Source organism: Lathamus discolor, chromosome 7 (assembly GCF_037157495.1).
Source record: "Lathamus discolor isolate bLatDis1 chromosome 7, bLatDis1.hap1, whole genome shotgun sequence".
Taxonomy (NCBI): domain Eukaryota; kingdom Metazoa; phylum Chordata; class Aves; order Psittaciformes; family Psittacidae; genus Lathamus; species Lathamus discolor.
In genome coordinates, this window is record NC_088890.1 from 3882390 (window position 1) to 3907976 (window position 25587).

At 63.3% G+C, this 25587-nt stretch overlaps 6 protein-coding genes across 19 annotated transcripts in view; 2 read left to right on the forward strand and 4 right to left on the reverse strand.

Annotated features, from left to right (window-relative positions):
* The first annotated feature begins 648 nt into the window (after positions 1 to 648).
* INKA1 (inka box actin regulator 1) lies at positions 649 to 3445 on the forward strand. The gene is made up of 2 exons (XM_065687679.1): positions 649 to 770; positions 2033 to 3445. The coding sequence occupies exons 1-2, from the start codon at positions 720 to 722 to the stop codon at positions 2897 to 2899; spliced, it is 918 nt and encodes a 305-aa protein (XP_065543751.1). The 5' UTR covers positions 649 to 719; the 3' UTR covers positions 2900 to 3445.
* Positions 3018 to 11247, reverse strand: UBA7 (ubiquitin like modifier activating enzyme 7). Of its 2 annotated transcripts, XM_065687673.1 has the most exons (23): positions 11070 to 11244; positions 10838 to 11003; positions 10027 to 10295; positions 9749 to 9839; positions 9524 to 9665; positions 9328 to 9425; positions 9088 to 9234; positions 8849 to 9007; positions 8561 to 8668; positions 8400 to 8480; positions 8165 to 8320; positions 7884 to 8049; positions 7610 to 7806; positions 7309 to 7373; positions 6990 to 7173; positions 6823 to 6897; positions 6287 to 6467; positions 6005 to 6114; positions 5831 to 5917; positions 5552 to 5743; positions 3649 to 3750; positions 3478 to 3578; positions 3018 to 3193 (listed from the first exon to the last, which is right to left on the reverse strand). In XM_065687673.1, exons 1-23 carry the CDS (start codon positions 11177 to 11179, stop codon positions 3067 to 3069), a joined length of 3114 nt encoding a protein of 1037 aa, XP_065543745.1. In that variant the 5' UTR covers positions 11180 to 11244; the 3' UTR covers positions 3018 to 3066. The 2 variants fall into 2 exon arrangements, with proteins under 2 accessions (XP_065543745.1, XP_065543746.1); XM_065687674.1 differs by lacking the exon at positions 6823 to 6897 and having other exon boundaries at positions 11070 to 11247.
* On the forward strand, positions 11150 to 11837 carry TCTA (T cell leukemia translocation altered). Its single transcript, XM_065687684.1, has 2 exons — positions 11150 to 11500; positions 11736 to 11837. The coding sequence occupies exons 1-2, from the start codon at positions 11178 to 11180 to the stop codon at positions 11776 to 11778; spliced, it is 366 nt and encodes a 121-aa protein (XP_065543756.1). The 5' UTR covers positions 11150 to 11177; the 3' UTR covers positions 11779 to 11837.
* A 45-nt stretch (positions 11838 to 11882) lies between these two features.
* On the reverse strand, positions 11883 to 14156 carry AMT (aminomethyltransferase). Of its 3 annotated transcripts, none has more exons than XM_065687675.1 (8): positions 13665 to 14156; positions 13510 to 13590; positions 13268 to 13399; positions 13037 to 13115; positions 12773 to 12918; positions 12511 to 12691; positions 12231 to 12386; positions 11883 to 12119 (listed from the first exon to the last, which is right to left on the reverse strand). In XM_065687675.1, the coding sequence occupies exons 1-8, from the start codon at positions 14154 to 14156 to the stop codon at positions 11941 to 11943; spliced, it is 1446 nt and encodes a 481-aa protein (XP_065543747.1). In that variant the 3' UTR covers positions 11883 to 11940. The 3 variants fall into 3 exon arrangements, with proteins under 3 accessions (XP_065543747.1, XP_065543750.1, XP_065543748.1); XM_065687678.1 differs by having other exon boundaries at positions 12027 to 12119; positions 12235 to 12386; XM_065687676.1 differs by having other exon boundaries at positions 12027 to 12119; positions 12208 to 12386.
* NICN1 (nicolin 1, tubulin polyglutamylase complex subunit) lies at positions 14111 to 17780 on the reverse strand. Of its 4 annotated transcripts, none has more exons than XM_065687683.1 (6): positions 17600 to 17780; positions 16891 to 17064; positions 16334 to 16447; positions 15836 to 15907; positions 14664 to 14768; positions 14111 to 14513 (listed from the first exon to the last, which is right to left on the reverse strand). In XM_065687683.1, exons 1-6 carry the CDS (start codon positions 17762 to 17764, stop codon positions 14472 to 14474), a joined length of 672 nt encoding a protein of 223 aa, XP_065543755.1. In that variant the 5' UTR covers positions 17765 to 17780; the 3' UTR covers positions 14111 to 14471. The 4 variants fall into 4 exon arrangements, with proteins under 4 accessions (XP_065543755.1, XP_065543754.1, XP_065543753.1 ...); XM_065687682.1 differs by having other exon boundaries at positions 16334 to 16450; XM_065687681.1 differs by having other exon boundaries at positions 17576 to 17780.
* A 1060-nt stretch (positions 17781 to 18840) lies between these two features.
* Positions 18841 to 25587, reverse strand: part of DAG1 (dystroglycan 1) — a 52494-nt gene continuing 45747 nt past the window's right edge. For all 8 annotated transcript variants that reach the window (XM_065687693.1, XM_065687687.1, XM_065687689.1 and 5 more), the window contains one exon: positions 18841 to 21713. In XM_065687693.1, the coding sequence (XP_065543765.1) occupies positions 19305 to 21713 (2409 nt within the window). In that variant the 3' untranslated portion in view covers positions 18841 to 19304. The remainder of the gene's footprint in view (positions 21714 to 25587) is intronic.

Consider the following 25587-nt stretch of genomic DNA (forward strand, 5'->3'; position numbering starts at 1 on the left):
ACACCAGCCCGGCCCCGGGGCAGGGATAGGACACGGCCCCGCTGCCCCGAGCTACCCCACGGCCTTTCGCCATCCCCGGCCGGTGCTGGGTAGGAGGGCAGCGATGCTCCGTGGGGTTTCGCTGCTGTATCACGCTGCCTCTCCACGCAGCACGCCCGGGACCCGAGAAAACTAGCTGGGAGGTAATTTTTGGCCGTGTTCTCCTTCATTTGCAAACCAGAGCCGCTTCTCCCGGAATTCCTATTAGGCGCTATTAGTTCCAAATTAATAGGCTCTGGCGGAGCGCGGCCCCTGCGGCCGGGGTCACCTTTCCCTCCTCCGGTACTCAAATCCATTTCGGTGGCCGGGGAGCCACGGGAGCCTCAGCCGGGCCCCTGTAACGGGGCTGCCCTCCTTCCCGCCGAGGCTCCCGGGACCCCTGGCGCTGGGGTGCTGCTCGACCGGTGCCCCCAGTCCTGCCTCGCCCGGCGGTGCCCGGGTGGTGCCCGGCGCGGGGCCCCGGGGCGGCGGGGCGGGGCGGGGCGGGGCCCCGGGGCGGCGGTGCCGGTGCCGGTACGGGCCGGGCTCACGTTACGGCAGCCTCATTGGCTGCGGCGGGGCGGGGCAGCACCGCCCAGGCAGCGCCGGGAGGCGGCGGGGACGGGCGCGCTCCGCTGCTGCTGCTCCGCCGCCGGCACCGGCGGGACCGGGACCGGGAGCGGGGCTGGGCCGGGCCGGGCATGCACAGCGCCCGCCCGGACGCCTGCCCGGGCCAGCTCGGCGCCGACAGGGTGAGTGCTGCCGCGGGCTCCGGGAGGGGACGGGGCAGCCCCGCCGGGGCATCGCCGTGATGTCAGGGCATAGCCGGTGACATCAGTGCAGTGACATCACGGCGAGGCCCAGGCGGCGCGGGGGACGGGGGTGACCGCGGGGTCGCGGGTGGCCGTGGGACTCGGTGTCCAGCCGCCAGGGTGCCGGCGGCACGGTCCCCCCTGCGCGGCCACTGCCGCCCGGCTGGGCTGCCCTGCGGGACAGGCGGTGACAGGGTGGCCCAGCCGGCTCCCCCGGGCCTGCCGCACGCCTGCCCGGCTCCCCATCCGCCGGTGCGACGGCGTCCCCGGCCAGCGCCGGGACAGGGCAGCCCGGAGCGGTGGCACGTCGCCAGGGGGACTGGCTGGGAGGGTTCCAGTCAGCGGGGAGGGGGACAAGAACTAAGACAGGGACGGGGACAGGGACAGCCCGGGCAGCAGCTCCGTTGGTGTCGGCCAGGGGGGACGGGTTTACTGCGACCGGGGAGCGATCCCTCCTGCTTGCTCGGCTTCCCGTGGCTCCAGAGCAGAAAGGAAAGCGGACGTAACACCCTGCTTTTGGGTTCAGACAATAGGAATTGAAGAGAGAGGAGCGGCCCAGCTGCAGGAGCCAGCGGCCCCTTCCAGCGCCCGTCAGGCCATGCTCCCCTCGGCCCCGGCTCCCCGGCCCCCCACGCTCCCTGCCGCTGTTGAGGGTCCCTGGCCCTGGGCGCAGGCCTGGCTGCACCCTGACGTCAGCCGGGTGTCCCCGGCTAGAGGGCACAGGGTGGGGGGGGTGGCCCTGCCAACGCGTGGGGGGAGCGCCGCACCCCAGCATCCACGGGTGCCCCGAGGCTGCAGCCTGCCCTGTGCCACCGAGCAGGGTCCTGCCCATGGGGCGTCCCGGCTGCCGCCCCACCGCGGTGTGGGGGGGATTGAGGGGCCAGCTGGGGGGCAGTGGGGAGCCCGGCTCCTACGTGCCGTGGCCCTGTGTCATTTCCCGCAGGCACGGCCGGGGCTGGGTGCCTGCTTGCTCACCTGACATGCTGCTGCACGCCGCCCGGCTCCACGCAGGAGCCGCAGGAAAGCGGGGCCCGGGGCTGCAGGCAAGCTGGAACCTGCGTCCTGCTCCCCGCTGCACGCCCGGCTCTGCCAACAAAGCCCACCTGATTCGGGGCTGGGGGCACAGGGGGCACAGGATGGGGGTCATAGCGCCGGCCGGGGGCAGTGGGGACAAACGCACTGACCTGCCCTTTTCTCACCAGGGGTGCCAGCGGGAGGCCGGGGCAGCACCACGGGCGCACATGCACAGCACACGGCCAGCACCACATCCCGTCGTTGGGGCCCCCCGTGCCCCATGCCCGCCGCGCCCCGCCTCGGCGGCAGATTCAGCCTGCAGCCTGGACCCCGGGGGTGAGGAGGAGGTGGGGGGGGGCCCGGCCACCCGCTCCCCCCCAGCCAGCGAGCGCAGCCTGGAGTTCGACTCGGGCTATTCGGAGGCGTCGGGAGGCACGTGGCGTGAGGAAGAGGCTCCGGTGCGGCGGCGGCACCCGCTGCCCTGCCAGCGCGCACACCGGCTCTCGGCTGGCCCCGCCGCCCCCCCGCCTGCCCCTGCCCGCCGCATCCGCCCCAAATCCACCTCGGACGCCTGCCTCGAGCAGTGGCGGGCACTGGAGCCAACCGACACACAGGACTGGACCGTGGCGCTGCTGTCACAGAGCCGGAACCGACAGCCCCTAGTGCTGGGTGACAACTGCTTTGCTGACCTGGTAGAGAACTGGATGGACCTGCCCGAGGTGGGCACGGAACCGCGGCGCCGAGCCAGTGCCGAGCCCTCCCGCCGGCTGGCCAAGCCTCCTGCCTTCCTGCTCAGCCTCTCAGGCAACGTGCGCCGTAAGCTGGCCAACATGGCCCGGCCCCGCGGAGCCGAGGGTGCCCGGTCAGGGGGCCGTGAAGCCACCAAACGTTTCTCCTGCCCGCTGGGGCTGGGCGGGCAGCCCAAGGGCGCCTGCTTCCACCAGTCCCACAGCAACATTGCCCAGCTGGCCACGGACTTCCACCGCTTCACTGCCCTCATGAACAGCCGCAGCCGCCAGCCCATCATCTGCAACGACGTTATTGGCTACATTTAGCCCTGCCCGTGCCCTCCTCTGCTGTAAATAAACCCCGGTTTTGTACGGTATGGGCACAGCGCTGTTTATCGAGCGGGGCTGCCTTCACCCCACCTCTGGGGTATGTGACAAGGGCCAATGCATCCTGCAGCTTTTATTGCATGAGGCGGGGGATGCCAGCCCCTCACTCAGGGTAGGAAGCACATGAGAGGGGGACGGGTAGCTTCAGTCTCAGCATCCTCTTCCTCGCACACATACTCCAGCTTCAGCACCCGCTGCTGTGGCTCCCCGGCATTCCCCAGTGTCGCTGATAACCTGTGGCAGGGAAAGGGGGTCTTGGGATTCTCTTTTGTCCCCCCTAGGCTGGCTTGGTGCCCCAGGGAGCCCTAGGACACTCTGGGGCGCCTGGCCAGGCCGTGGGGATGTAGGGGCCGGCAGCGAGGGGCCGGGCAGGGGTCCCGGCATGGGAAGTGCTGCCGGCAGGATGTTTATCCAGCAGCTGGCTGGGAGCTGCATTGCAGCTGGAGCAGCTCAGGATGGAGGAAGATGTGTCTGGCAGCACCCCCAGGGCAGGATTGGGCCCAGAGCTGTGGACCTACCTCTGTTTCTGCATCAGGGCTCGTATTCCTTCGTTCTCCCCACTGTCATAGAGCACAGTGAAACCGTGCAGGAGCATGGTCACGGTCCAGCCATGTGTCCTCTGCAAGAGGTGGGTGTCAGGATCCTGCCAGGGTGATCCAGCTGGGTGCTGGGTCCCACGCAGGGCTCACCTGCATCCAGTCTAGTATGTTCTGGACCGTCATCTCCTCCCCGTCTGCGTTGACTGCCCTCATCTCCAGCCGGTCCCAGCAGCTCCACTCCTGCCCACAGTACTGCAAGTGGGAGTGCAGGGTAGCAGCCAGCACTGGCACCCCACATCCTGGCTGCCCAGCCCCATAAAGCAGGGACTGGTGGGGCATGAGGGCTGGGGTACAGCAAGAGACCAGTCTGAGGCAGAGGGACAGGGACACATGGTAGTCCGGAGGCAATGTGGGACACAACTGTCTTCCCAGCCTTGCTGAGATCCAGGGGTATGGAGGGGCACAGTCCTCCTCCTACCACTGTTGGGCCTGGGGGGCAACAGGAGCATGGCTATCATCCCCTCCCCAGCACCACCAGGGTCCAGGGACCCCAACACCACTGCAAGGGCCAGAGTTGGTGTGGGGCTGTCCCTGTCCCCAACCCCGGGCCAGGAAAGACGCACAAAGGGCCATTGAAATGCTGCCCAGCCCCACACAATCGCCTCTTCTCACGCCTTCCTCCCCCGTCCGTCCCCCCCCCCCACCAAACCCAGCTCCTGCCCGAGGGGGCCAGAGAGGCACCAGCCCTGGGGCTGAGTGCCGGATGCAGCCCCATGTGTCTGGCAGGGCTGCGCTGCCATCTGCCCTAGCTGCGGGCAGCACCAGATCCAGCCTGGCCCTGGCCACAGCCCCGCTCGGGAAGGGGTGTTCACACCTGGCTGCTCCCCTCCTGCCTCCTGCTGCCTTCTCACCTTCTGCCTTCTGCTGCCTTCTCACCTTCTGCTGCCTGCACTTATCCCACCAGGGTGGGAAAGGCTTAACCCCGTCTTCACCAGGGCAGCGACTGCCCAGCACAGAGAAAACGCCACTGTCCATCCCGGCACCCCAGAAAGCGCATCCCTCTGAGGCTGTCCCTAAGGTGGGCTCCCCAGGTCATGCAGGACCGCAGGTCATGCCACACAGGCCTAGGAGACGTGCTCGCACCATGGCTAAGCAGCCGGACATAAAACATCCCGCCGAGGGCCACAGAGGTACCAGTCGCTCTCCAGGGACTTGAAGGCATGGCCAGCGCCAGCAGCATCCTGCACCCAGGGATGATGCCAACCCAGGGGCATGGCAGCCATGCTGCAGCAGGCTGGGCAGCCAGTGGAGTGCGAGGGGGCTGAGGGGCAGCCTGAAGCAGTGCTGGAGCTGGCGTAAGGCAGTGGATGTGCCTCCCTCCCCCTCTTCCTGCCCCCGGCCCTGGGCCCCCCGGGCCAATCTGGTTCCAATCGGCGCTTCCTGCCATGCCGGAAGGGCTGCCTCGCACGCCATAAACCCCCAGACAAAGGGGCCTCTATTGCCCAGACGGTCCCAATCTGGGCCTGCCCCGGCCCCCACACTCCCCCCGGCAGAGCGGCTGCAGCCTGGCTCCCCGCCACCAGGACCCCCGGCCCCGCTCCCCCCAGACAGACCTTCCCGGCCTGGTGCCAGCTGTGCTCTGGCTGCTGCAGCTGGTTTCCATAAGCCAGATGTGTACGGCCGCTGTGGCCCCCTGGCTGTGGGGCTCATCATGGGGCCCACTGTGGGGCAGTGGGGCTGCCTCAGCCCCGTGGACACCCCAGAGCATCCCAGTTGGGCCCAAAGCCGGAGCAAGTGGGACAGTGGCAGCCACTTGGTCCGGGGGCTGGCCGCAGGAAGGAGCTGGCTCCTCACTGCCTGGCAGTGTGCCCAGTCCGTTGCAGTACCTGGATCCATTTCCGGAGCCCCATGGCCAGGGCTGTCCCTCCTGCATGGCCTTGCTCCTAGGTCCCCTTGGCACGGCCCCACATCAGCTGCCTCTGAGAACTGGGGCACCCCAAGACCCCTGGGCGCCCCCCTCCACCCCATCCTGCCCTGGGGAAGAACGACCTACCCAGTAGACGGAAGATGGTGGGGGCTGGAAGCGGAGCAGCAGGCAGTCAGACAGGGAGAAGTTGCTGTTGCGGTAGCAGCTGAGGTCCCGGCACCCCCACACCAGCTTGTAGACCTCCAGGCACGCCAGCCCAGCCACGGCCGCTGTGGTGGTGATGATGGCAGGCATGATCCGCCCTATGATCCGCTTGCTCTGAGGACAGGAGGGGTGTCACTAGCTGCCCTGCACAGGATGGGGACTGCTGCACAGGCAGGGACCCCCATGGGTTACCCATCTTACCATCAGCCGACTGGCGGCAGGGATGCTGTAGCTCTCTGCACGCAGGTTGGATGCTGCTGTGATAAAGTCTATGTGGATGTCATTGTCCTGTGGGGAAGAGTATGGGGAGACTAGCATCCCCCGGGGACATCAACCCCCCAGGCTGAGCAGGGCTGCCTGTATAGCCCTGGGTACCTTCTCGAAGTGGATGGGCTCCATCAAGGGCACTTGTGCCTCTTCACCCCTTATCAGCTCCTGTCTCTGCTGCCTCAGGTCCCGGGTGAGCTCTTGCAGCCTCTCGCCATCTAGGGGCACAGGGACCCCAGTGGTGGTACCCTGGCACTGCGGGGGGCATGGCAGGGTGCCCCCCTCTCCGTCTGAGTGCTGGGGCAGGGATGAGCAGCACTGCAGCCCCACTACCACCAGGCTGGACCCGGGAGCCTGGGGACATGTCCTGGGGGACCCAGGGAGCCTCACCTGCCGGCACCTCCTCCTGCTCCTCTCCGAGGTGGATCTGGAATCCCTCCTGGGGCACGAAGGGCGGCAGGACCATGCTGCGGAGGACAGTCTGGGCGGATGCACGGTCGCTGCATGGTGGTATCTTGTGTGACTGGGCAAAGAGGTGCGCAGCAGCCATAATGTACTCCAGGTGGGTGTCCTGTGGGGCAGAGTGGGGGCTATGAAATGCCTTGTTGGGGTGGTTCACAAGCCCACACGGCCAAAGACTGCCTGCACTGCCACTGCTGTGCAGAGCAGCCTGGCTCTGCCCTGAGGTAGAGACAGAGGTGCCCCTCCTCCTCCAGGCACAGAGCACACATGGGCTGCTCCCAGAAATGCCTTTGCTGACCAGGAGACAAGGACAGACCCAGCCTAGGGCCTGGCAGCCCCAGGTGGGCTGTGGCAGGGGGAGCACAACTACAGTCAGGCGTGCACTGTACCCCCAGCACAGGCTCAGCTCTGCCCCTGCCTGTGCTGTCCCCAGCAGGGACCCCACAGCTCCCCCTTGCACTCACATTGTTGGGGTTGAATATCAGTGGATGGGGACAGGTCCTGTCCCATGCCCAGAAGGGGACACCCGGCCTGACTTCCTGGCACAGGGAGGGCAAAGTCAGGCCCTGGGATGCTGCAGCGGGGCAGGCAGCGCAGGGCAGGTGATCAGCCCCATGGGTGCTGTGCTCACATGCTCCGGGGGGAAGGTGTGCAGCAGCTGGGCGACAGCATCATGGTAGCAGCTCTGCCAGTGCCGGCGGGCCCAGCGCACGCAGTCCTGCCAGTCCCGTGGCCGCTCCTGAAGGCTCCTCCACACTTGTTCCAGGACCTCCACGGCCTTCCCTGTCGGCAGCTGCTCTGGGAAAGCCGGATCTCTGCAAAACCAGGCACCACTGCTGCTGGCCTGGGAGCAATCCCCCAGGGCACCCAGGTGGGACATGGTGGTCTGTCCCCCTCTCCCCATCCCCTGGCAGCCCCTCCCCTGGCACCACTCGCCCAGGCCCACTCACGCCATGAAGCGGTTGACATGCTCCGCAGGCAGCTGGAAGAGCCCCTCAAACTCATCACGGGCCCACTGTGGAGGGGGAGCAGGTGTTGAGCACTGGGACCCCACAATCACATCCCCATCAGCCTAAGCCCAGGGGGAGGGAGAGGCCATGCTGGGGCTGGGGCCAGCGGTAGAGCTTGTGCTGCCAGCAGGAAGCAGCTGGGGCCATATCCTACGCATGGCCCACTGCCAGGAAATGGGAAAGGAAGACAAAGGTCCCAGTGCTTCTCACTGGGTGCTGGTGCCAGCGTGGTACAGCCTACCTGCAGTGTGTGCTGGATGGTGTGAGGGAAGTACCGCAGGGTGCAGACAGGGAAGGTGTGATCCTCAGGGGCAGAAGCCGGCCCCAGCAGCTTGGTCAGGTGGGGCACCATGGCCAGTACGTTACCCCGTGGTCCCTCTGTACCAGAGTCCAGCAGTGGCGTGAGGTAGCGGAAGCAGCAGCTCTCCAAGTAGGCACCTGCAGGGAGCCAGGGGTGCTGGGGAGCCGGAGGCCATGTCCAGGGGCTTGGCCCCTTTACGCCTCCCAGCACTCACGTGCCTCCAGCGTGTCCAGGGCACTGGCAACGCCATCCAGGTGCCGGAAGAAGTCATCCCCGTAGAGCATCTCGGTGGCAGGTCCCACCTGATTCTGATGAGCTGTCACTCTGACATCGGGGTTCATGCGCCGCACAGCTGCTGCAGCCACCACCGACTTTGGCTTCTACCCAGGCAGAGAGAGAGTGGGCAGCTCTCCCCACCGCACAGCCCAGTGGGGACAGCAGGACAGGCAGGGTGCCCTCTGGGGGGAGCCTGGCCACCGCATCGAGGTGCCTCACCGATATATCTGCTGAACGGTAGAGGAGCTGCCGATGGAGGTTGGAGAGGGCGACGGTGTCCATGTCAGTGACGGTGAGATGCCCCTCTGGCCCGGCTGCCAGCCCCATCATGGCAAAGTTTTTGAGCAGCTCGCAGCCGATGGCACCGGCTCCCACCTGCCGGGGCAGAGCCACTGCAGCTCCCCAGGCGCTGCTGCCCACTCTGCAGCCTCTCCTGGTGCCCACCCCAGCTCACCACCAAGTACTTCTGGCGGCCCAGCAGCTCCTGGAACGCGGCCCCGAAGACAGCAATCTGCCCATCATAGCGAGAGCCCCTCTATTGGGATGGAGGAGCTGCGTGAGCACAGGAGGCCCCAACACCCTGGTACCCAGGTCACCCTCTGTGCGTGCTCTCACCGGGACACAGTCCTCCTCTGTCAGCTGTGTGACCCCCTCCAGCGCCAGGCACTCAAGGGCATCGAAGTACAACCACTGGTCCAGGGGCAGGAACTTCCCAGTGATGGCCTGGGGCAAACGGGGCCCTATTGGTCCAGCTCCATGGCCAACAGGGTCCCCATATCCCAGCCCAGCCTTGCTGCTCAGCCCAGTGTCCCCAGACAGGCAGCAAGTGCCCTCTCGTGGTCACCAAACGCTGCAGAGCACGACCAGTGGGACCGCAGGGCCCGGGAACCCCATCCCGCTCACCTTCAGGGCCTCCTGAGCTGCCACGGCCCCGACAACAGCAGCCACAGGGCACAGATCCCCTGCACTGACGCTGGCAAAGGCTCGCACGACATCCTCGTCCAGGGGACCCGGCTGCATCGCCAGGCTCCGCGCCAGCTCCAGCACCCGCTCGGCATCCGCCTGCGGGCAGAGGGGTGAGGGCAGTCCCAGGCAGGGTGGTGGGAGTTGGGAGGGTGGGCAGGGGCAGGACAGGGACCCACCGGTGCCCTTGGCCGGGGCAGGCGACCCTGCTCCTCACGGAAAGCGTGCAGGGCTTGGAAGGCAGCATGGAGGCTGCGGCTGCGCGGCAGCTCCTCAGGATTTGCCACTTGGATCTTGGGCTCTGCCAGTGCCTGGGACAGGGGCTTCTGCCAACACAGCACCAGGGCTGAGGTGAGCATGTCAGCCAGGCTGGGGCATGGCAGGATGTGGCAGCACGACAGGGCCAAGGGGGCACTTACATAGGAGTGCACCTGGGGCAGCCGCACCTGTGAAACCAGGCCCCTGCAGCGGTAGCGCGAGAAGGACCTGGTGTCACCGATCTTCAGCCTGAAGGCATCTGGGGACGAGAAGGGGATGAATGTCACGGTCACCACCAAGGACCCAGCGAGTTCACCAAACCTGGGCCAGAGCAGCCAGGATTCCCTGGTGGCTCACCCATCACTTGCACAGGGACAGGCTCCTGGCCGTTCAGCTCCGTCATCCCCTCCACACCAGAAAATGTCACCAGGTCACCATCACTGAAGAGGTGGCCACGGCTGCCCTCCATCCCTATGCATGTCACTATGCCCGGGTTGCCCTGAGGAGGGAAAGGGATGTGAGGTGGGGGTCCTGGAAGAGGCAGCAGTGTTTTAGGGGAGCCTGCAACAGCTGTTTTCCTACCTTGGAGATGTGCTTCACGGCAGCACATACCGGCTCCCCTTCTGCTGGGTCATTAACGATGAAGTGCTCCCCGAAGTCGCAGAACAGCTGCCTAGGCAGGACAGATGGGGTTTTGTCAGAGGAGCCACCCCACCAAGCTGCCTGAGCACTGCCAGGTCCTGCCTGGACAGAGCAGTCATGCCAGTGGGATGGGGAGATGGGCTGCAGAGCAGGGCTGGGGGCTCTGGGGACAAGTCGACCCAGAGCCAGCGGCAGGACCCTGTACAGAGACCTCTTACCCCGCCAGCCCCTTAGCGTCAGCCACGATGAAACAGATGCCTTGGGCATGGCAGAAGTTCCCAATGCGGATCTGCTCTTCCAGAGGGGACTCGGTCAGCACCACCACGTGTGCCTGTGCTGTGAACGGGCTCTGCTGGAAGGAGGTGAGGAAGGCCTCTGACAGCTCCCCGGTGTAAGCCACCACTGCCACGCCAGGGTTCAGCTCGGCCAGGGCCCGCCGCGATGCCTCGGCTCGGTTCTGCCCTATGTCGCTCTCCCGCAGGAGGAACTGTGGGGTGGGCATATGGCGGGTTCGGGGTGCTGCTCACCACAGCAGAATGCCCCACAGGACCCTGCCCATGCTGGTGGGGGCCCTCTGATGAGGACCACACCTGTGATACGGGACACCTCATGGGCCCTACCCATGACAGTGAGGGGGCTCCACGGGCCATAGCCATGACAGGGACCTCCCATCCCACATTCCTTCCCAGGACCCCACATCTGGTACTGGAAGCCCCCTCACACCATACCCATACAACAGGGATCTCCCAGCTGCACCTACACCCATTACTGTGAAATCCCCCCACACCAGTACCTAGTACTGGGACCCTCACTGCTACCTGTACCCATTACCAGCACCCTTGTCTGTACCCAGACCCATTACTGGGACCCTCATCTGTACCCTACCCGTTACAACGACCCCTGCCCACCCCTATTACGAGGATCCCCACCCACACCTGCCCCAGTACCGGCATCCCCCCTCCTCCCGCCACCGAGACCCTCCCCTGTACCAGTCCCTGTCACCGGGGCCCCCACCCGGCCCCGCGGTACCTGTTGGGCTCGGTCGGCTACGGAGGCCTCGCCGCGGTCGTGCAACACGACGCGCCCGGTCCCTGCCAGCACCAGCGCCGCCGCCACCTGCGCTCCTGTCCCGCGGAGCCCCGACACCAGCACCGCCGCCCCGGACAACCGGCGAGCGCCGCCGCCCAGCACGTACCTGCGGGGCACGGGCCGTCAGCGGGGCACGGGGACCCGCAGCCCCAGCCCCGACCCCGCTGCTCACAGCTGCCGCGAGTACAGCCCCTCCGCGGCGCTGTCCGCCATGACGGCCCCGCCCGCCGCGCACGCCCGGCCCCCCGGAACAGGCGGCCCGCGGTGCCGCCCGGCAGCCATGTCGGCGGGCTGGCAGGCGCCGTGGAGGGCGCTGGGCGCGCTGGGCCGGGAGCTGGCGGCCGAGTGGGCAGCGCAGGACGTGCGGGCCGCGCTGTGCCAGCTGCTGCTGCTCTGGCTGGGGCTCAGCCTGCTCGGCGTGCGCCTGGCCTGGCGTGCCTACGGCGGGGCGGTGGCCGCGCTCTGCTACCGGACGGGCCCCGCCGCCCGCCGCTCCCCCGGCGCTGCCTCCGGCCCCGCGCCCGCTCGGCCCCGCGCTCACTCCTTCTCCCCCGCCGGCCGGGCCGGACGCAACGGCGCTGCCGAGCGGCACTGCCCGCCCCGGTGAGTCCCGACCGACACCGGGCCCCGACCGCTTTCACCCCCGCGCCGCGGCCCCCCCGCCGCCCAGCCTGGCACCGGCACCTCCGTGAGCCCCCCCAGCCCAGCATGCCCCCGAGCGTCCTCCGGGTACTGCCACCGTACCCAGCGAACGGCCCCGCGGCTGCATCCCCACACCAGTGCTCCCAGTAGTGCCGGGGTGCTGCCCAGCCCTGCTCATGCTGCCCCTCTCTTGCAGGGACGGCCTGGCGACGGAGCCAGGGAAGACACACCGGGAATGAGGACTGCCAAGACGGCCGGGCGCCGCCTGCACCATTAAAGCGCTGTGCCTCACCTGCCACCCCTTGCTTTGGCCCCTGCAGCCATCACCACAGAGGAGACAGGAGACTGGGGCAGGGACATTTATTGGGGCTGGGGCACTGTGCCCGCAGTAGGCGATGGCCTCACTTGGCCAAGTAGTACTGGGTGGGCACGAAGGGCATCTTGGTGACGAGGGCCGGGTGCTGCTTCTTCCGCACCTCGACGGTGAGCTTAGTGCCAGCCCGGCTGTGCACTGCTTCCACGTAGCCCATGGCGATGTTTTTGCCCAGGGAGGGCGAGGGGCAGCCGCTGGTCACAGTGCCTGCAGACATGAGGACAGGGGAGGTGAGCAGGGGCTGCCAGTCCCAGCACCTTCCCTTGCCATGGGCGCAGTTTGGGGTTATACCCACACCAGCCCCGCTGCGCCACCCACCCACAGGAGTGCCCTCGGGGTCCAGGATGGCCATGTGGGGCCGTATGGGGGGTCCCACCGACGTCAGCCCCACACGCTTGCGCTTTGGCTTCTCTTTCACTTGTGCCATGATGACTGCTGCGCCAGGGAAGTCCATGGCCGCGCGCCGGCGCTTCCCTGTGGGGCAGACACGGGTGAGGGTCTTTGGTATCTCCTGGCCCCCTTCTGCCCTGTTGGGGACCTGGGGACACCTCAGCCCTCTGCTTGCCCCAAGGAGGAAGTGGACATGGCCACAGCCTACCCAAGGTCCACATCAGCCCAGCCTCAGCAGGTGTGGTGGTCTCGTCGATGTCGTTCCCATAGAGGCAGAGCCCGGCCTCCAGGCGCAGGCTGTCCCTGGCTGCCAGCCCTGCCGGCCATACCTCCGGGACGCCCAGCAGCTGCTCAGCCAGTTCCACTGCCCGCCCTGCGGGCACTGAGATCTGCAGGGGACATGGCAGGGTCAGTGGGACATGGCTTTCCCCTCCCTTGGTGCCTCGGTGCAGGCGCAGCTCCCAGGGTACCTCCACGCCATCCTCGCCAGTGTAGCCACAGCGCGTGACCCGGCAGCCTGGCACGCCAAAGACCGTTGTGGTGATGCTCTTCATGAAGGAGAGCTTGGCTAGGTCATCTGACAGCCCCGCCTGCAGCACCCGTGCCATGGAGGGACCTGGGGAGGCAGGTGGCTGTGGGACAGCAGTGTCCAGGGAAGGGTGGGATGGGAAGAGGGCACTGACATCCACTGGGCAAGGGCCCAGAAGAGGGCAGGCCCTTGTGGGCCCTGCTACCTTGCAGAGCCAGTAGAGCGTTGTCCAACACCTCCACATGGATGTCACCGCCAGTGGCCTGCAACTCTGCTGCTCTGTCCTGCCAGGGTGAGTGCACTGCTGCCATGGGGGCCAACCCCATGTGTGGCCATAGCCACCTCTGTGCATGCAGCCACAGACAACCCCAAGAGGTGGGAGGACTCGTTCCCACCATGCTTTCCCCCCTCCCACGGGGTTCAGGCAGCCATGTACCCTCATGATGGCCAAGTCCTTGTCAGCGCAGCCGGCATTGGACACCACGTAGAGGTGATCTTCCAGTGTGTTGGTGACGATGAGGTCATCCACAATGCCACCCCTCTCGTTGGTGAGCAGCGTTAGGGTGCCCTACGGGACATGGCCCTCAGGAGTGCGGGCAGGCTGCTCATGTCCTCCTGTGTCCCTCTTGGACATGCCCAGGGCCCTCTGGCCCTACCAGACTCCTTGTACCCCCATACCTGTCCTGGCTTCAGCTCAGCGATGTCCCCCACCACCAGGCTCTCCATGAACCTGATGCGGTCCTGGCCGTACACACGAGTCTGCAATGGCCCGGGAGGGGCGTGAGGCCGTGTGGGTGCCCCCCGCGGTCCCCAGCGCCCCCCCCCCGGGGTACCTGCAGCATGTGGGAGACATCGAAGAGGGAGCAGCGGCGGCGGGTGTGCAGGTGGGACTGGAGGTGGCCTTGCTCGTACTGCAGCGGCAGGCTCCAGCCCGCGAACGGCACCATCCGCCCGCCGCGGGCCCGGTGCAGCGCGTCCAGCGGCGTCCGCTTAAGACTCTCCCCCGCCGCCGCCGCCTCTGCCCCCCCGGGGCGCTGCTCCCCGGCCCCGCGGCGAGGCGCGGAGCCCTGCGGGGGGCGGCGGGACAGCGCGGCGCGGCAGCCCGCCCGCAGCATCCTCCCTCCTTCCCTCCCGGCACAGCCCGGTACGGCCCCGGGGCGCCTGGGACATGGAGTCCGGCCGGCCCCCGACCCGCCTCCCGACCCGCCTCCCGGCGCCGGCCCGGGGGTATGCTGGGGCACGGCCACCCCCCCTACAGACGGGCAGGCACAGGCAGGGCCAACGTAGCAGCTTTTAGTGGTGGTGGGAGCACCCCCCCCCCGCATCTCCTCGGTCCCTCTTGCCCGCGGGAGCTTTTTGTCGCGCAGGCAGGGCCAGGGGCTGCTGCCTGGGGCAGACGCAGGGTGCAGGAACCGGCAGAGCGACGGGAGCTGGAGGGCACCGGCCTGCGAGAGGCTCTCGGGGGCCTCTGGGGCGGCAGCGCTGCTCACCGCGGGCAGACAGCACGGGAGGAGCTGGGGAAGGGCACGGGGAGGGCCCAGAAACCCCCCCAGGGCCGCAGGAACAAAGGCCGATGTGGGAGCACTGGAGTCCGCTTGGGCACGGAGCAGGCAGCTCCCTCTGGCCAGCACCGCCAGGGCTCACGTGTAGGAAAGCAGGTTGACATCGTAGCAGCCATCCACCTGGGAAAGAGAACAACTGTCAGCCCTGCACTGCACCATCCCTCTACCGGGACACCCCAAACCCCCATCCTGCCAGGAGCAGCCCCTCCGGGAGGCACCCCCAGCAATGCAGCCAGGCCGAAGCTCTGTGAGCAGGGTGGTGGAACTCACGTCGAAGCGCCCGATGCGGGCAGCTGCCTGGCGAGTGCGGATCACCTCTGTCAGCACCCACATTTGCTGGACCTCTGTTGACACCTTCTCTGGGTCAGGTAGCTCCTGGAAAGAAACAGGCACAGTACTGCAGAGTGGGAATGGTCCAGGTGGGCTTAGTCACTGCAAGCTTGAGCAGTGTTGTGGCTGGATGGCTGTGCTCCCTGGGAGCCAGGCACTATCGCAACAGTGCCCATGCTCCCAGCCTGCTGGTGGTTTCTCAATGCAGGGTAAGCAGGGCCCCACTCTAGGAAAATGGGCGGCTGAGGACATGGGTGACCCTGATCCCTGGGTGCCATGGTGCCGACACAGCCCATCTCTGCTGGCAGGTACCCAGGATGACAGAAAGCACAGTGCTAGCTTATGATTAAACACCTAATTGCACAGTCTGGAGTTTCCCAACTGCTTCCCTCTACAGTGCTCTCTGGGTTTGGTGACAGAAAGCCTGCTCCAGGTTCTGGTTCACCCTGGGGGCCAAGTGGGACCCATGGGCTCAGCAGCAGCTCCCCAGGCTGGGGTGAACCTCTGCACTGCTTCTGCCCTGGCCAGCCCTGCCTGCAGTGCCAAGGTGCTGGTGGGTGCCTCGTGCCAATGCCCCTGGCATCTCCCTGGACCGCCCCTTGACAAGGGGGATATGATCCAAGCAAGGGACTGGGGTGTCCTCCCCAGCAGACAGCGGGCAGGGACTGGTGCTCCCAGCCCTGCTGGGGCTGGCAGAACCCTTGCCACTGATGCGATGCAAACTCCACAGCACCCAAGTTCAGCAGCAGAACTGCTGTGCTGGTGCTGGGCAGTGTGGCATGGCTCCTGGCCCAGCCTGCTCTTGGCTGATTCTGCAGGTTCTCACAGACCAGCTGCCCCCTGTGCCTTGCTCTGCCCAGATTTTGCTCACTGGAGGCTGCTGCCAGGCAGATGTGTCTCACAAGCTGTAAACATGCACCATAGCTGTGAGCTCCCTCTGCCCATGGGCTGCCTTGGCTGGGCAATGTATGCTGCAGCATACACCTTCCTGGTGGGGTCTGGAGCCAGTGGGGCAGGGATGTGGCTAGCAGCCCCACCAGGGATGCTAAGGCCCATGGCCAGCACCCCACACAGCTCCCTCTTCCCCCCAGTACCTCAGCAAGGTCACTCACCCCATGCAGGCTGGCTGGCTGCTCCGGAGGGGTCAGCTGGGAGAGCCAGGAGGGGAGATCCGTCTGGGGGCTCTGAAACACATCCAGAGGGTCACATAAGGGTGTCCGCAATACCACCTCCATCTCTCACACCATGCAGCACCCTATGTGGTTCAAAGCCCTGGCATATTTATATTGCTAGGGAGGTAAGTGACACTTTACCATCATCAAAGGAAATTTTGTGTTTTGAGTGGTTGTTTGCCACCCTTGAGTTGTTGCAGTAACCTCCAGCTCCAGCCCTGCTTGTCAAACATCTGCCTCAGGAACAGGCAGGGCTGGGGCTGGCTGGAGCCATCCCTCCCTCCCTTTGGCCCCCAAGAGCCCCAGCAAAGGATAAGGACTTGGACCCACATCCTTGTGTCCACTGGAGGGAGCCTGAAGCCCCCATAGCTGCAGGGAGCAACACTTGAGAACGGTGGCCTGGCGTGGACTCGGGGAGAGCAGCTCCCACCCACTCACCTTCTGTCCAGTGGGGAAAATCTGCAGCTCCTCGATGGTGAACTGGAGCCAGACTGGGGAGGGCTGCCGCAGGATGAACCGTACTGCTGTCACCTGGTCCATGTCACACAGCATCTGCTGGGGCAAGGATGGGGACAGCAGTCACCGACAGGGGCTGGCCAGGCCACGCTGAGCAGGGACAGCTTTTGGGATTGTAAGGGACCTTAAAGCTCATCCAGTTCCACCCCCCTGCCACGGGCAGTGACACTTCCCACTGGACCAGGTTGCTCCAAGCCCCGGCCAGCCTGACCTTCAAGGACACTTCACTCGAGACTTCCCCCAAAAACCCCAACCCACCCTGAATGGAAGGAGCCCGAGGGAAATGTCACCTCGCGGTGGCTGTCTGGGCTGAGCGGGGCAGGGGCACGACCAGCACCAGGACCCTCGCTGCTGGGGGTGTACACGGTGGGACATCAGCACAGAGCCATGGGGACCGGGAGCTGTCCTTGGGGGGCGGGCAAAGAAGGGTGAGCCCCAGAGCACGGGTGATGCCACGGCCACCGTGCAGCCGTGCCGACCTGGTTGCGGTGGAGGGAGAAGTAGTCCTGCGCGCCCTGCTCGGTGTGCGGGCAGGGCATGAGGCACATGTCCCGCAGGCAGGTCACCCAGCGCCGGGAGCCGCCGGGGCCGGGCCGCTGCACCCGCACGCTCAGGAACGCCGTGTAGAAGTTCTTGAAGACGATCTCCTGTACCTGCGGCGGGACCGGCGGCTCAGACCCCGCCCCGGCACCTCCAAAACCGGCAGCGGCATCCCCCACACCAGCACCGCTCTTAGCGGAGCCGGTATCCCCCACACCAGCACCACCGTACTGGAACCGGCAACCCCCTTACCGACCCCAGCACCTCCTCCCCATACCGGCGCCGGCAACTCCACCCCACACGCCCCCCAGTACCAGCACAAGCCCCCCCCCCCGGTACTGGAGCCTTCACTCCCCATCCCGGAACCGGTAACACTCCTCCCCCCCCCCCGCCAAAAGGCACCGCCCGTGCCCTCCCATACCGGCACCAGCATCCCCCTCCCCCGCTACTGGAACGGGCACCGGCATCACTCCTCCCCTCGCACCGGGACCTGGCCACCCCAAGCACCCCGCCCAACAGCGGTACGAGTGTTGTCCCTGGCAATACCGGGCACAGCCACCGGCATCCCCTCCCCGCACCGGGACCACTCCCCGCAGCACCCCTCTGTCCCCTCCACAGCGGTACCGTGCCGCCCCAGGCCGCACTCACATCGGCGGCGGCGCCGCGGGGGAAGCGGAGGTCGATGACAGCGACGCCGGGCCGGGTGGGCTCGGTGCCCCCGCTCAGCTGTAGCGCGGCGGCGGGGCGGGGTGCGCAGGGCAGCGGGGAGCGGCCCGGCCCCACCGGCGGCCCCGGCCCCGCCGCTCCCGACATGGCGGCGCCGCGCGGCCGCCCCTCCTGGGCGGGGCCGGCACCGGGGCGATGCCGACCGGAAGCGAGGGCCCCACTCCCGCCAGCAGGGGGCGCCGCTCGCCCGGTGCTGGTGCGGTACCGGCAGGCGGGGCCCCTCCACCGCGCGGACCCCCCCGGCAGCGGCCCCGGGGCGTGCGGCTGAGGTGAGCGCTCCTCCCGCCCCAACGGGCCCTCAGGGGCGCCCCGGCAAAGCGCAGCGCGGATCCGAGCGTCGGGGGGAAAGAGAGGGAAGCGGTGGAGGCGGCGGCCGCGGGGCTCGGGCTGAGCGGGGCGGCGGAGCCCGGCGCTGGCCGGGGGGGCCGAGCTCGTACAAACGGCGGGCAGCGCTACAGCGGTTTAACTGTTTTAATAAAGGAGTGGCGGCTGTATCAAAACGCTTGTAAAAAACCAGGTTCGAGACTGCACTGATGCTTTGTTTTACTGTGAGCTGATCCTGCCCTGCTTTTTTAATTCCCCCCCTGCCCCTTTAACTTTTATCTTTTCCAACAGCATCCCGGCACTGAGCAGCCGGGAGGAAGTGCACGACCCGCAGCCAGGGGCTGGGGAGGCTGCTCCAGCACCGCTCCCAAAACAGAGGCAAAGAGACAGCACCAGCCTCAGGGAACCCCCCATCATCACTCAAACCCCTCTCGGCGTGTGGGGTTTGCTCGGTAAAAGGCCACCCCAACCCCAGTACGTGTGGGGAAGAGAAGAAGCTATTGCATCGTGGGGGCCCCACTCACCCTCTGGGCACAGTGCTGAACGCAGAGGTACCCGCAGCCAGTCTGACTCAAGTGATGCCTACTGCATAATGTGAGAGAAAATAGGACTTCTTTCATTAAAAAACAAAATTAAAAGAATCAAACCCCAGATCTAGAAGCTGATCCCCACCTCTGAGGAGGAGGAGGAGGCTGGCTGCCCTCCAGGGTCTCTCCTTAACCAGCCAGTTTTAACCTTGGAGCTCAGCTGCAGCACAGCACGGCCCTCCCCTTTCCCAAACCTACACATCCCAGTTTAGGGGAACAGCAGATTAAATGTAAAAACTTAAAACCATCGACTTCAGAAAGTCCCTTGAATTTAATTATTTTGTTTTAGGCTACCTTTCATGTTACGTCCTGTAGCTAGACACACGTGAATAGAAAAAACAGTACAGTTAGTGTTAAAGGCAAACAGCGGAGACCCAGAGTGCTACCCCAGTGCTGCCTGCTCCTCCCGTCCCGACCCATCCCGACCCATCCCGTCCCCTCCCTGCCCGCCGCCCGGCCCTGCCCCGAAGCCCAGCCGCCAGGAAGGCGTGTTTGAGCCGAGATTTTTTGTTTCTCTATGAATAAAATAAAACCAAAGCTTGTTAGGCAAAAATAAAACAAGTGTCCCCCCGAGTCCCACGAGTGCGGCGGGCACAGCCAGGGAGCGTCTGCTGGGGTTCTGTGTTCCCGGCTGGCGAGGGGGCTGACGGCCCACAGACAGCACTGGTGTGGAGCTGGAGTGGAGGCCCCTTCTCCCCCTGAGATCCTCCTGTTCGTTAAGGGGGCACGTAGGGCGGCGGGGACCTGTACGGGGTCATGTTCTTCGGACGGGAGCCTTTGCCCTCCATGGGTGCGGTGAAGGGTGGGGGAGGCTGGTAGGGCGGTGCATTGGGGTCCTCATCCCGCAGCGGTGTGTACTCCCCGATGGTGTCCTGGTTAAGCGGTGTGGTCTCTGGCATGCTCTGGTTGGGGTATTCCGGGGGGGGCAGTGGGGCTTTCTCCTCCTGGAGGATGAGGGGCATGCTGGAGGATGGCGGGGGCTTTGAGTCGTCCAGCTCGTCAGCAAAGATGATGGGCACGCCTTTCTTTATGAAGGTGGCCTGGTCTTCGATGGTCAGCTTTCCTTTCCTCTTCTTGCGGTAGCAGATCATGGCAATGATACCGGCCACGAGGAGGATGGCAGCCACCACCACGGCGGGGATGACGGTGTGCAGGTACACATCATCCTCGCTGCTCTTCTCGGGGTCTTTGCCTGCTGCCACCGTCGGCGTCGCCTCCGAGATCACCCTTCCATCCTTTGTCACGGGGATGAACTGGATGTGCCTGCAGCTGCCAGAGCCCACCACCGACACATTCAGAGGCTTGAACTCAGGCTGAAGGACGTTGGAGAACGCCGGGCTCGGCCTGCCAGAGTCATCCGCAATTTTTTTGCTCAAAGTCCGGATCTGCTCTCGGGGGCAGGGCTCTAGGGGCAGTGTGTTGTTCGTCCACTCCACTACGATGGAGCCTTTGGCAATATCCTGCACTGTGATGGTGCTGCTGTTCCTGTCACCGAATGCCAGAGCCAGCTTCTTTACCAGCATGATCTTCTTATTGATGTCATTTACCACAGCATTGTGGTCCCCTTCCAGCCTAGCCTTGAACTTCACTGGAGACTTGTCCCCATGCGGGCGTTTGTGCACATGGATTTCAAAAGCATCCACCGCAAAAAGCCCACCTTTGTCAGTTGCATACATGAAGTACTCGTGCTTCCCTATGTGGTTGTGGTCGGGCATGCCGTACATGAGCTGGCTGGTGCTGTTGAACTGCACCCACGAGTTCTCCTCTATCATCTGCTGCTCCTTCAGCTTCAAGGTCAGCTGCAGTTTATCAGTGGTGGTATCCTCCTTGTCGTAGAAGGTATCTGATGGTATTTTAACCTCGAAATAAGTACCTTCCCAGGCATCGACTCTGTCAATGTGGTTTGTCAGCTTGGGTGGCTCATTTGGCTCCCAGGGCCGGGGGATCCCGCTAGCTGTGGTGCGTACGCGGGTCGGTGGCGAGGCTGTTGTCAGCTTGGAGATGGGGGATCTGGTGGTGCTGGGGGGCTTTGTTGGACGGGGCGTTTTGGGTCTCCGAGTAGGCCTTCGTGTCATCGTTGTGGAGGAATCTGTGGTGGATGGCGTGGCTGGCTTCAGAGTGGAGACTCTCGGTTTCTTGGTGGTGGTTGTGGGTGGTGTGATCACCGCCGTGGGCTCTACGTACCCTGGCATCGTGGGGCGAATTGGCACAGTGGCCGTGCCAGTGCCTTCTGCTACCCTGGTTGGCTGGATGGGTCCCAGAGTGGGTGTCTGGACGATGGGGCCTCTCGTTCTGATGGTGACTGTAGGCTTCCTCGGCAGCGGTATGGGCTCCCGGACCGGAGGTGCCGTTGTCTCTGTCGGAGGTGCAATGGCGGGTGACGTTGGGGTGGGGACAATCCTGGTCGGTGGCTCTTGTGCAGCAGTGGTGGGCGGCCCGATGGCAGTCAGAGGCGTAGGGGTGGCATTGATCTGCCGCCGCATCCTCTTTGGGAGGTGAGGCTTCTTGTTAGCAATGTGCCAGCCAACAACAGGGTAGCCCAGGCGGGCAGACATGGTTCCTTCCTTAGCTGGAGCCTCCACTTTGCTGATGTTGGGGACGCTGTTCTGGCTCAGAGAACATCCCAGTTTCCATGAGAGTAAGGCCCCGTTTTCTACCACCTTCTTTGCATTTCCTGGTCCAGCCATGAAAGCCGACATGTCAAAAAGTCTGTTATTTACAACAGGAACCAACTTCATGTTGTGAAGTTCTACCTCTGAGAAGCTTCTCATTCTGCTTAAGAGTTCAATCCTCTGCTTTGGTGTCATTTTTGTTAGGTCGGCATCCAAAATGACAGTTAGGATGGTGACTGGCTCTTCCGAGCCACACACAAATGGTGCTGCATCACTCGTGTCTTGGATGGCCGCTCGCACTGACTGAGGCTCGTTGTGGTCTTCTTGGTGGACGTCAACAGAGAAGACGTTTGCAGTCTGTGGCACGTAGCTCCCATTGGGGAAGGGCTGCAGCGTGGTCACCGAGATGTAATGGACGCCCTTGTCCGTGTCAAGGGGCAGCCCTTCCAGGGAGCTGCTCTCCGCATTCCAGTGTAACCAGGAAGGCAAGGAGTCCTTCCCAGCTTCGGAGATCTACCAAAGGAAGAAAAGAAGGTGCTCTTAGAAGTACAGCATTAGCACAGGCTTTAGCAGTAATGACACTTAATTTGAAGGATTAAAGAAAAAAACCTGAAGCATAAGGAGGGAAGAACATCCTGGCTACAGAGAAACAGCCTGTGTCTTCTCCTCTCTATGGTGGCAAAGACGAGCTCTGTAGGGCGCTGGTCCCAAAGGGCTTCAGGAGCCACAGGAGGTCATGAAGTCCTGCAAAGGTCCCTCACCTGCAGGCACCAGCTCTCTAGCGCTTGCTGTGCAATTACGAAGCACAAGTGGTTCATTTTCTTTGAGGGCAGAAGGGGAGTTTAAGTCCTGGGGACAACTACAAAGCTGAGGATGAAGTTACACCATGCAACAGAGACGATCCAACAACTGCCCTCTTCCCACCCCCTCCTCTCCCATCCCTGCTTTCCTCTTTCCTCTCCTGATCACTCCCTGCAAGCCCATCGCTCCAGCAGCCTGACACGCAGCCAGCACAGCACTGCCACAGCAGCATGGCCAGCCAGGGTCTCAGCACTGGGGCACTGCTGGATGTCGCACATGGCAGCACACCAACCAGGGCTCAGGGTTAGCTTAACATGAGAAAGATTTCACTTTCAAACAGTGCCTTGCTTCTGCGGACTACAAACAGGTGGCTTTGGCCAGACCACCGGCACCTCAGGACTCCAACATACTATTTAACCACCTCTTTTAGGTCAACAGCAACACCTTTTCTTTTACATGACTTGTGGTGCAGACTGGTGAAGCACAGTCCAAGAGCACAAGCCTCCCCTTCAAACTGCACAGCCCAAAAGCAGGGCCAAAGCATGCAACAATGGGGTGCCCCTACAGTCTAGAGGAGCCAGCTGTGGTAACCTCACTGGCTGCCTCCTCTTCCTGGTCCTTCTTCATCCATTTGTGCTTTTCTCAGCCCACCCTCCTCTTCCAGCTTCAGGTCTCCTTCCCAGCCAGCCCATGCCCAGACCCTGCAGGTCTCCTTTTACTCATGTGGAGAAGACTCAGGTTCTCTCCACAATGCCACCAGCCCAGCTGACACCCTGCCAAGGTGCTCCCTGCCCTGTGCAGGGGAAAGCCACGTATCAACAACCTGCGGGACTCCTGCCTCCTGCCCTGGCCTGTAGTTGAGGGTGTATGCAAACACACACACACACCCCCAACTCCAGCTGACATCCATCCATCTGCTCTACAGCCACTCACCGGTCACAAGGCACTGTAGAGCCACCAAGGCTGCGCAGTGGAATGGGTGACAGTGCCAGCTTGGCCAGCTGTGACATTTCCTGGGGCTATGGGTACAGCAGGACAAGTAACCTGAGCTTTGCCCGGATGAGTTTCAAAGTGCCCTGGCTGGGCTTCGCCACAGGGTATCTCCCCAGAGGAAACAGGGTGTTTTGGGGCTCACAGGGACACATTTAGCAGCTTGGTCGAGGCTCTGGGCTTGCCTCAGTCCAACGCAGGGGACTTTGGTTACTCTGCAATTCTGTAAAGCTCATGCATATTTCATAGTTTATCCAAACGCAAAGCCGGGCCAGGGGTTTCACGAGGAACACTGCCTTGCAGGAGTGCCCCTGTGTCCAGCAGTGGGTGCAGAGATGGGGCTGGACTCACCAGACCTGCCAGCCACAGGTCCCGCTTGGGAAAGCCCCTGGGATGGCATCCGGAGCGATGCCCAGTGCTGCAGGGCTGGGCAGACTATGAATCCTGGGCACGTCTGCCCCATGCCCGGTGCAGGCAGCACATTGAAGAGAGGGCAGTGGGGCTCACAGAGCACCCCTGCGGCAGGTTTCAGCACACTGAAGGGCCGGGATGTGTGGCTTTGCAAGAGTAACATAGGACCCAAAAGCGCTTTGGTAAGAGGAACATGAAAAAGCTTTTGTGTGAGAGCCGCAGCGGGTTTCGGCCATGACCACCCAGGCACCACCCGCATTCCTTGCCTCTGCAGAGGATCAGCCCCGTGTTCAGCCAGCCTGGACAAGCTGCAGAGCACATCATGAGACACATGCTGGGTACAGTTTATAGAGCAGAGTTTAAAGCTATTAGCACAGCTTTTGGTTAACTCCTCAGCAGCAACATCTGAGAGCAGGAAACTGAGATTCTTGCTTACATCAGCTGGAAGAAGCCACCCCATGGGACCTATACCCCTATACCCCAGTGCAGCCCACCTGAACCGAGGTCCTGAGATGTGAGAGTGCTTCCACTCAGCCTTGCTGTTCACCCCTGTGCTGGCAGCCAACAGCAGGTTTTGGCAGGGCTGCTGCTGCATGCACACACCCCACCACAGCAATGACAGGAGCTGCTTTGATCCCAGCCCTTCACCTGAGACCGGCACATGGAGCCAGGCCTCCCTCCAGGCCTCCTCCAACAAAGGACCGAATTGTCCTTCCTTGGCATCTCTTCTGCCAAGAGAGAACAAAGGCAGGGGCTGCTTCTGCCCAGCCAGAAGGGCTGAGCTGTGCTTGTGTTCCTTTAAAAAAGGGCAATTCCATCACACCCTTTAACAACTGAGCTGCCAGGGCAGTGCCCAGTGGAACCCAGCATTTAGAGCAGCAGGATCTGGATGGTGCCACTCCTTATCCCCTCAGTCAAAATTAGCCACTAACCTGCCCTATGGGGAGGAGGAAGGGCAGGGCTGGGCGCACAACAGGAACAGAACTTTCAGAAGCCAGGACAAAGCCCCAGCATTACGGAGACTCACACAATCAAGAAGGATAAAAATGTTAATAGTGAGTGGTTAAATGGACGCTGAATGTGTAATTTCAGGCTACATTTGGAACAAATCTTTCCTTTCCATGCACTCTGCAAAAGCCCTTAATTACAGGATCACAACACTCCACAGTGATCCTCCAGAGCTTTCCTGGGAGTTGGGATTTGCTGCTGCTCTGTCCTCCCCGGGCACAGCCTGCGACTTCAAGAGAGGCACAACAAGCATTACCATACCTAATCCCATGTCACAGGGTGCATCTCCCTTCAACCACGTGTGCTCCCATGCTTGATAACCAAACTCGCTTAGGAAAGGTGGCCGACCCCTGTGCAAAATGGACAGTGAGAGTGGCACAGGCCAGTCTGAGTATTTCTGCTTGGAGACCCATTTTTAACCTACAGCTTACACGTGAGCTCATGTTCTTAAGGGCCCATGCTAGAAAACGAAACTGCAGCTAGACAGATTCACACTGAAAACTAGGCTCTCCTGGAAAACAAAAACAGGCCAGGCAATCATCACCTACTGGGACAACTTGTTCTAGCAGGGATGCAATGGTTGCAAAACATTTCTAAAACCACTTAAACTTGATTTAAAAAGAGCTGAGCTAGTTCAGCTGCGTTCAACCTGCGAGGAGATGTGGACTGTTTCTAAGGGTTCTGCAAGAGGTGATTTTAACAAGTTTACGGGTATTACGCTTATGAAATCCATGAAGATGCCTGTGCCTGGGAAATCTTTGGGAAGGCAACAAGTTTGATACCATGGCTCTGCTTTAAACAGAACTACTGCCCTGGCAGTGGAATCCATCTGTGCTCACATGAAGAGACCAGCAAGATTAGGGTAGATAATTAAAGTGGTTATCAGCCCGAATAAAAATACTTGTTCCTAAATGAAGGGTAACCAGAGGAGACGTTGGTGTCGGTCTGTCCTGGTCGCAGTTGCTGCTGTGTTCATGATACAGTGAACTGTGGACTCTGTTCTACCAATGTTTCCTTCAAATACTGCTTCAAAGGGCGTTTGTTAAGGCTACACATAGTTAATGATTTGGGATCTCTAGTTTCCATGTTAAAAGTTTCCCTGCTCTCTATGTATGCAATAAATATGAGCTTTAAGCCCTGCCATTTCCCGCAAGGGCTCTGGTTTCAAAATAACTCT